At 32.5% G+C, this 10000-nt stretch overlaps 1 protein-coding gene across 6 annotated transcripts in view; it reads left to right on the forward strand.

The window, feature by feature from the left end:
* Positions 1-10000, forward strand: part of tty (tweety) — a 224969-nt gene that overhangs the window by 213644 nt on the left and 1325 nt on the right. For 5 of the 6 annotated variants that reach the window (XM_086556497.1, XM_086556499.1, XM_043023071.2 and 2 more), the window contains one exon: positions 4747-10000. This exon is cut by the window's right edge and continues 1325 nt beyond it. In XM_086556497.1, the coding sequence (XP_086412623.1) occupies positions 4747-4972 (226 nt within the window). In that variant the 3' untranslated portion in view covers positions 4973-10000. The remainder of the gene's footprint in view (positions 1-4746) is intronic. The other variant, XM_043023076.2, reaches the window with a different exon arrangement.

The raw sequence follows: 10000 nt of genomic DNA on the forward strand, positions 1-10000 counted from the left end.
AGCATAGTTTGCAGTAAAGCAATCTCTTGTTTCTTGTTTAGTTATGCTAACCAGATTACTGAAGTGAAACTTTTAGATATATTCATTGCCTCTGCTTCCTGGGCCTATCAACTACCAGGTTCCTTTCAGAAGAAATATTGCTTGATTGCTTGTTTGGAGAAATTTAGATTTTGAGCAGTTATATCACGTTCTAGGATATATTCATTGCCTCTGCTTCCTGAGCCTATCAACTACCAGGTTCCTTTCAGAAGAAATATTGCTTGATTGCTTGTTTGGAGAAATTTAGATTTTGAGCAGTTATATCTCGTTCTAGATCTTAAATTTTAATCTATACATTTTAGCTTTACTGGAAAGAAAGTTATGTTGAATTTTGTAGTTTTGAAAGATTATGTATGAAATGAATACTATTAGTAACTTATTGATATTACAATAGATAGGTAAGACAGGTTCTGCATACAGCTATATTTGTTTATGTTTTATCATATGTATGTAAAGATAACTACTTTCCTGAAAAGTAAAATATGTGATAAGTTCTCTTTATCATTCAGGGGATGTTTTGGGAAATACAGTTATGGATTAGTAAAAGTAAAAGTATAATGTGATTTTATATTATAAGCACATTGTGATTTAAAAATCATATGGCAGTAAACAAATCTAACTGTCTTATTTGTAGTTATTTGACAGTAAATCTATATTTTAATTCATGCCCTGTTAATGATGTTTCTGCATGAAACTGAAAGGCAAAACTGGATGTGACAGATCTTTCAGTGTGGCTGACTTAATAAAAATCAACCCAACCTTGGTAGATATTAGACGCAGGAAAGTCTGCGTAAAAGACCTTTTTATTTTAAGGAAACTTGACCTTACTAAATTATTGCTACTTAAAAGAGCAATTAGTTGAACATGAAGAAGAAGAAGAAAAAAAAAAAAAAGAATTATATGTTTATTGCAAAACTCATTTTTTCTCATGGAGCAGCTCATGCTCTCCTCCAAGCAATCCTTCCTCTGGACTGCTGTTGTAGGTGCGTGCAAAAATCTTCAGTAAATATTTCTTTAGATTACGAATCCTAATTACCATAGATGGGATCAATAGTTTCAAATCACATGCAGTTAATTAGCCTATCAGATGGATTAAGAACCAACAAAATTTAGCTTGGTTTAGCATAGTTATTCATCCAAACAACAGATATGTGAATGATATTTTTGAGCACTACTCTGGGAATTAGGGAATATTACTATTGGTATTAGTTGTTGTGTATAGACTGTGTATTTGTTTTGAACTAGATATTCAGGGATTTTTTTTTTTTTGTAGGTTTGCATGTTTATTATCATATGTATTAAGACCACTAGCTGAATAGACTAGACTGAAACCCCTCCCCCCAAACAAAAGAAAATAAAACTATAAACTGGTTAAGAATATAAACAAAGCAAACAGTAAATCAAGACTGCATGCACTTTGATAAAAGAGTGTGTGTGTGTGTGAGATTCTTACCCACACATTGATATCTGGTTTTGTTTGTTCACCTCATCTGCTGTTTTAAGAGTGATGTTTTCTCCAAGATATAGTTTGCTAATCAAATATGATTAAGTTGATTACAAAGAAAGATAATTAAGTTTATTTGATTATTGATGATATGCCATTTTTATGTAGAGTTGATATAAAGAACCTTTAGGATTTGGTAAAATAGTTAATGAGTAAATCTTTTATTTAGGGAATCCATTGTTACTTATGACTGGAATGATTTAAGGATAATTTTCAGGACATAGGGTATGTTGAAGAAATAGTATGTACAGCACATTCAATCTTTTAGATAGTGAAAACTTTTATACTGACAGGTAATGAAATGTAATAGTGGAAACTGCCATGTGCTAAAGAATATAGTCCATACAAATGACTGGTGCTGTAACATATAGAGTGAAATGAATAAATTTGTGGTCAGACTAGAAGTTTAATGAACACAGTTGATATCATTCATATGATAGAATGAGTTTACTAAATGAAATGTTTGGTGAAAAGTAGCAGTCACTGGTTTAGTCATAGTAGTTTACAAGTAGATATTCATAAAATTTAGTGGAATTTGTTTTGTCTGATGTGATCTTACATTGACTAGCCATATTGCCACTATACATACATATCTGCAAATTCATTTACTTTAAGAAATTTAAAACATCTTTTGTTTTAGGATCCCTAATGAATTACCCATAGCTTATAAGTTTATCAGTTGAAAAATTTGGAAGGTCTCAGTAAATATTGAATTCTTGATGTAAATCTACATTGATATGTTTGACTTTATATTTTATCTGTTTGATAGATTTCTATAATCCGTTTGTAACTACAAAGGCTTGAATGATACTTGATATACATTAGAAATTCATCCATTTGTACCATAAAGCCTTATTGACAAGAAAAGAAAATAATGTTGCATGATTTACTGTAGTATCAAATGAAGAAAAATCTAAAAACAGTTTTATCATTGGGAATTTCTACAGTCAATTGAGATTGTAATATCTGTACCAGAGTATTCTTTCTCCTTAATATTGGTGAAGGATTTATGATATAAACTAAAGTGACCATAAGTAAATAAAACATTAGTGGAAAAAAGGTGCTTTCCTGAAAATAAAAGCTTATAAAAAGATCATTAAACTATGAGTATGATTAAGAATAATATTGTGAGCTTGGGATGGGAAATTATAAGCATAATTACACAAAATGGCTTGTTGCTGTCATCTCTGGAACCTTGTTTTTTCTTTGTCTATTTTTTTTATTACACATTTGTCATTCATGAATCATTATTCATGGTATTGTTTTGTTTCTTCTCTTAATTGCTTTCGGCAAACTGTGGTGGATTCTCTAAGTAAGTTTCCACTTATATGATGCTCTCTCTATGAAAATATTTTGATGAATTCCACATGTGCTTTTTAGAATGCCTATGGCAACTCTCGTCACAAGTCTTACGCTCAGTAGATGAAAATCCAGAAGTGTACTTACTTTTTTTGAGTGTTCATGTCACCCATGCATGATTTGTTCCTCTTTGCCTTCTGGTGCTAAATAGTGACTACCTAAATACTTTTCTTATGTCATGGTTGTTTATTAACATGTATTAACCTGTTTCTTGTGGAATATAATAATCCCAAGATAAATGTAGTATATTTGTGATTTATTATGGCTGTTATTTTTTTTTATATTGTTATTCTCTGTGAAAGAATTCCAAGGAAAAGGATTAAGATAGTAAGCTAAGAAGTAGATGGATGTTATATGAATTTCTTGCTATGATTGGAAAGGTTGAAGTCTGCCTACTGACCATGGGTTTTTAAAACATTGAAGATCGAATTTGAAATACGGCTTTTATATATTTAAACACAATTAAGCAGATATTGCACAAAGGTTATCCAAATTAAATTGCATGGATCCTAACATCAGTACTTTGATAGTTTCCTTCTGGTCTATCTCATGATTTATTAATTATGTACATATTCAATAAGACAAAAGTGTATAAGAAATAATATTTAGGTATTAAGGATTGGCTGTCACTGAATTACTTCTTGTTAGTCTCCAACTCTTGACTTGGGCATACATGTAAACAGAACCTATGGTGTGATCAATATTATTTTCTCCTTTCATTACTGGTATTCATGAGTTGATGTTTGATGTGATAATGCAAAATATATTGTAAGAATGGCTTTTGTAGCTTTTGCCTCCTAGCGGTCAGCAGGAGCATGAGAAGAATAGTGAGGAACTTGCAATTGCACCAAGTGATGATTTAAAGGTGTACTTTGGCAGAGTTATTACTTAACTTTTTTTTTTTTCAATTTATTTGATTTGTGTCATTTAGTTGTTTTTGAAAATATTAAGCTAACAAATTATAAAAAGCAGTTAGAGGACTAAATACTAAAAGCTCTAATTATTATCCGATTAGATGTTAATTTTTCATTCTTTTCTCTTGGTATCTCAGACATACAGTCTCTGCGCATTTACCTTTCTAGCCAGGTTATGTATACTGATCTACACAAAGAGAAAGAAATCTTGAACTGTATATATTGTCTGATTTGGTACTTGATATACAGTTTCCAAAAGTATGGATATATTTTGAAAATGTAAAAACACAATATGAGCACATCAAAGTGGAACCATCATAATGATTAGGAGAAAATAACTTCCTTTGTGTTTTGACATTATAGCTACTGCATGAGAGTGGTTCAATATTCTCTCTATAAATGTAATGCATTATTTGTGTTTGTGCACATAATAGTGTATATATTGATAAAAGTTTTACATTATCACAGTACTTTTTAGCAAGGAGAATCTTTATGGTGCATTTTGTTTCACATATGATATTGTGTATTAATTCTGATATGACCCATTAGAGTAACCAATTATAGATAATTACAAATAGGACTAAGTAATTTGATAATTAGGGCTAAAGTGTCTCTTTGACCCTTGAATAAATATAATCATAGTGTTTCTATATATAATGAACATTTGATTCATTGTTATTTGCTCCTGTGTACCCAAGTAAGGATAAAAATTAACAGTTACAGTCATACAAACATAAACTGTTACTTCTCTTTGTATGTGTAGATGTGTACAAGCACACAGGACACGCACTAACACACACACATAAAGCAGCACCAACATACACACCTACCCACCCACTTACTCACATTTGTTAGACACATTAATATATCAGTATCACTGTTCTCTGTTTCTTATTACTTCCTCTTGCTAACCATCTGCTTGCATTTCAGAAATGGACGACACTTGTACCACAGCGATGGGATGGGGAGTATAGGAGGAGGAAGTGGGTCGGCCCCTGCAACTGTAAGTACCATGGGCCGTGGCGACAACCACCACCATAACCACCACCACCACACACATAGTCACAGTCATAGTCACTCAATGGGTCCCAACCAAGGCCAGTATGCTACTCTCTCCAAGCAGTGCAAGACCCTTGAATCATCTGACTTCTACTAAAGGATATTGGCCACTTAACTAACAGCATGGCTCTCTTCATGGTATTGTTGGACTCAGTATTTTGCTGTAATTTTAAGATTGTCTTAGCACATAAAACCTAAATCTTCCATGTGTAAAGAGAAAAAAAAAGAAAAAAAAAAATCTGCTACAGGGAAGCATGTGGAAAAGTACAATGTTTTCAAATGGAGGGTCTTTTCAGTGGAAGTGGTTTAGAGTTTAATGAGGATCTGATGAAAGATGAAGTGACACCTTTGTCCCGTGAGGAGGATGCCAAATAGATGTTAAAAAAAAACACAAAGCCAAAAGTTGTTCACAGTCTTGGATATTCCTCAGTCATTGGTCATTAGGTGTGATACATTCATTGTTAATACCCATTGCTTCCATGACTGCTATAAGGGCATGAATTTTGTTAATGAATACATAAATATATTTTCAACTTATCTGCATGTGTCCCTGAAATATTTCAATACTGGATGGTCTTACTTCTCATCTGTGGTGTTAATTCTCTGTTTAGGAGGAACCAGGCATATTTCTTCCCAAGGTTATCTTTATGTTTTGTAAAAGGAAACATTATGTTAACCACATTAGGGATTTATTTCGTTGTATAAGAAAATTATACGCTTGTATATATATTTATGTATAATGCATATATATATATATATTTATATATAATGCATAAATATATCTATATATACATACAGACACAGGCACAGACATAGACATTGATATAGATACACAGATAAACACAGGCATACAAACACACATATACACAAACACACAAGCACACAGACACACACATGCACATACACAAATCTTTGTACTTATATGGAAACACACACACACACACACATATAAACAAACAAACCTATGTACTTATATGAAGATGTACATATTGGTGAAATTTTTTATACACTCTTTTTAATACAAATATTTTTTGTATATCTATATCATTATATATGAAACACACACGACTGTTCGATATGCATAGGTTTTTTAACATGTTTATGTTTGGATGAATATAACAGATGCATTTGTATGTGGGTGATGACCATAAGCAGTACCTTTTTGTTATCTTATTTGTCTGTCCTTCTCTGTACTACATATGTACATGCTTTCATATTTTACACATGGGATGGAACACACACACACATGAATACTACAGACTGTATGATATGCACAAGCTTAGAATTTTGAGTACTATCTCAAGGTTAAAAAAAAAAGTTTTGCTCATTGTGAATCCAGTGAAATTCCTGTTTATCTTTTTTATGTATATTTGGGACCAACAGTGAAAAAAGAAATTAGTCTTTATAGACCTCTTTAACTAATGTAAAAAGTACAATGATTATTCATGTCTTTTGCCACTTGATATTCTCATTGTAAACCATAAGGGTTTAAGGAGATATTGTTCATGATTAGGATTATTTTCACTCTTATTCAGCATTGCATTTCCATCTGGGTGAAGTTAGATTCTAGAGAATAGGCAAGGTGATTTAGGAGAGGAACTGGAAGATATATTTATATATGTAAGAGTTCCCTTTATTTTTTTCTGTGTGTGTAGAAAAGGTTTGATTGAGCATGAATAACCTGATGAAGTTGAAGATGTAATTGACATGTTTTGATTAAATCTTTGTCAGGATTACGTGTCATTCTGAAGAAGATTTGATCAAGACATGTCAGCTACATCTCTTTCTTTGTAAAGTTATTCATTTTCAGTTCTACCTTTTCTACATTTGTCGCAGTGAACTTTGTTTTTCTTGTTTTGCAATATATGTTTTAATTTATATTCTATTCTCATTCAGTTATTTATGAATATTGAAGGGTTTGGAAGAGTAGTGTTGTTATATGATTTTTATTTGTTGGCTCCTTATGTATATAAGGAAATATTAGAAAAGAAAAGAGAGAAAAAAAAATGTTTACCAGCAAGTTAAGTTGAAAAGTAAATTGATGATGAAAATGTGTATTCAGGCATTTAGATATGTTTATGCTGATTCATGTATTAGAACAGCTACGTAGAGTCCAGATAATACCAGTTGTGTAGTGAGTAAGGCAATGAAAGCCAGTATGAAATGTGCCAAGTTTTTGTTCTTCATTTGTATTAATGAATAATATATTGTTTTTGTGATGATGCATTTCTTTATATGAGGCATATAAGTTCATTGGTTTATTCAGTAGTGGTGCTGTGAGATGCATTTCCATGCATTTTACCCTTTCTGTAGGATGAGTAAACAAAAGTTGTATCACGTTTAGATATCGATTGGATATTGTTTTAGTTATGTCTGAAAGGAGAGAAATGTATTAGTATTTTTATAAGGTTTCATCACATATTATTTGTAGAATTTTTTAGCATCAATGTTTTTTTTTATGTCCCATTTAAAATTTCCATCACTGGTATTTTACCTAAGATATATGAGCATTAGGTATGTTCCTGTAGTTTGTGTTTTGGTCTTGCTAAATTTCCTATTTTCCACTGTCCAAGCTGACCACCTGGATGAGGTTTGGTTGAATGTTAAGCTTTTAATTAACTTCTTTGCATACACTGTCTTCAGAAGAGCTTCCTACCAGTTCTATAGTTAGCTTATAATTGTTGATGTTTCTTTAGATGGCTGAAGTGTTGCACTGTTAAGATTTTTTCTGGCTATTTATTTATTTCTAAGCCTCTGCTTACATAAATCCCTAGGAGAAGTGGGAGGAGAGGTCTTTCGTAGACTCTTGAGACTAATACCTAGCGGGACGATACGATGTCCTTCCCTTCCCACTTTTTTATCCAAACAAATTAAATATTATTTGTAATAAGAAATAGTGTTATGCTTTTATATATTTCCTTATTACATGATCAGGAGATAGTAGAACCTTGCTAAATCTCTTCTACTGCCCGTTTGGTGAAGTATGTGTACACTTCGGTTGTTTCTTGCGCCAGCCGATCTAGTCATTTGATCAACCATTGATACGATGGGTTGAGTGCCCGGTTGATTGCTTGGTGTGAGGAATCATTACTGCTCAGCTCTGTTTTATGTGTCTACTCTGAATCTGTACCTTAAGGCCCTACACTTGCCATTGCAAAAGGATGCATTACCATTTTTTTAAATTGTAGCCTTATGACTGAATACATGGTCCATACAATATGTAAAGGATTGAAATACATGAAAACTTTGCTCTTATTGTCAAGTTGTCTTACCTCCTTTTTCAGAAAGCCCTTCAGGGTATTACATCAGAATCATTGCTTGATATTGATGGTGTTCAGCAGATTTTTAATGTATATATTTCCTCAATAACTTATTTTCCAGTACAATCAAGGACCTTCATGGAGAAGCATCCTGGAAGAGTAGAAAGTATCACTTTGAATGTGAGAAATTCTGCTGAAATACATGTGACCAGTGATACAAGATACTGATGAAAAAATTACAATCATTGTATCATATTTTCCTAGATATATGTAGTGGCACTTTGTAGGTTGTACAGTGGTTGTAAATATCAAAGATAAATCTCAAGATTGACAGTTATGTGTATGAATGAAGTGTACAATTCTAATGAGAGTGCAGGATAGCACATTGTCCAGAAAGAGAGGAAAATGAGACCAAGGAGGATAATCGAATAGTGTAAAAATGATGCTCAAAGTGGTCAGAGACAGTATTACATAACATAAGAATACACTCAAACTTACCAAAGAGTTGTCTGTCGGAAGAGCAAGATGGTGGTGGAAAGTGATGATGATGATGATGATATAGATGAACTTTTTAGTAGTATAAAAATCAACAGAACTGCAATGAGAAGTTGAAGAAGTGGAAAGGTGGACTTTACTCTCCACAATGGTAAATATAAAGTTTGTGATGTGTCAAGAACTTTCGGCAGGAGATGGGTGTTCATTGGGCCTCATTGCTATAATGTGGCTTTTTGTATCTACCTGTAAAAGTTGAATTTACTTGCCTCATCATTCTGTGTGTAGCTTACTCACACCAGACATCACTCCAAGTTGTTTTATATGAAGATTCTTCTCATATAACATCCTCCAGTCGAGTAAGTAATTTCATTAGAAAAGTGAAATCAGGGCCAGAGAAAAATATATGCTAAATCTCAAAAGTGAAAATGGAGGATGTTATACATTTGTGTTTTATGTGGTAAGTGTGATAGTTGAAGTCATATATAATCTCCATTGTACGTATATGTTGCCCCGGCCGTTCTGCATGTGAGGGATCTCTGCCACAAGGAAGTAACTTCCGCTAAACATGAATCTAAAAATGATGTAAACATAAACAAATTTAGTTTCATGTTTCATGGTGTCATGCACTAATATAAATCTGTAAAAAATTGTAAAGGGATAGAATGTCCTGTTCTCTATATTTTAAACACATGTTCGGGAATTACTGTGTTTTAAATGATTGTATGCTTTCTTGTGGCTTTATTCCTCTTTCTTGCTGTAGGCTCTGCACCTCCAGGGTCGTCTGAAGGACTGGTATTGTTCCATGTCTTCATGTCAGCTGTGCAAAAGCAGGAGATAGTATGTAAAGCACTGTATTGTCTATAAAAAGAAACAAAAACTCGCACACAACACATTTTTATCAGTGTGGTCAGTGAGAAATGAAATGGCAGGGTTGGCATTTGTATCTGTATAACATGAGGTAAAGTGCTAACTTGGTGTGTTGTTAGGGATTATGGAATCAGTTTTTGGAGGGATGATGTAGGTTAAGTTATAACAAGAGATATTACAGGTGTTATAGGATTTTGTTAATGATTCTAGAAGAGGAACGAGAGGGAGTTTCATATAAGACTATGTGTAAATTGAAGCCATTTAGCTTTATGAAGCTGGCTTGGTGTCGTCCAATAGTCTTAGATATTTTACATTACAATGTGATGAATGTTCTTTTTAATGTCATTAAATATATAGATTATAAGGAATATGTTAACATTTAGTTTTGTGTTAAAGATCTTAAATTACAGTCCATTAGTAATGTTAATATTATTCAGTCTTAGTTTTATGATACAGAAAAGTATGAGTTATAGTTAAAATGGAAATGCTTGAACTTTTCCAAA

This window comes from Penaeus japonicus, unplaced genomic scaffold (assembly GCF_977035675.1).
Source record: "Penaeus japonicus unplaced genomic scaffold, GWHDUDI00000001_assembly GWHDUDI00000032, whole genome shotgun sequence".
In the NCBI taxonomy this organism is placed as follows: domain Eukaryota; kingdom Metazoa; phylum Arthropoda; class Malacostraca; order Decapoda; family Penaeidae; genus Penaeus; species Penaeus japonicus.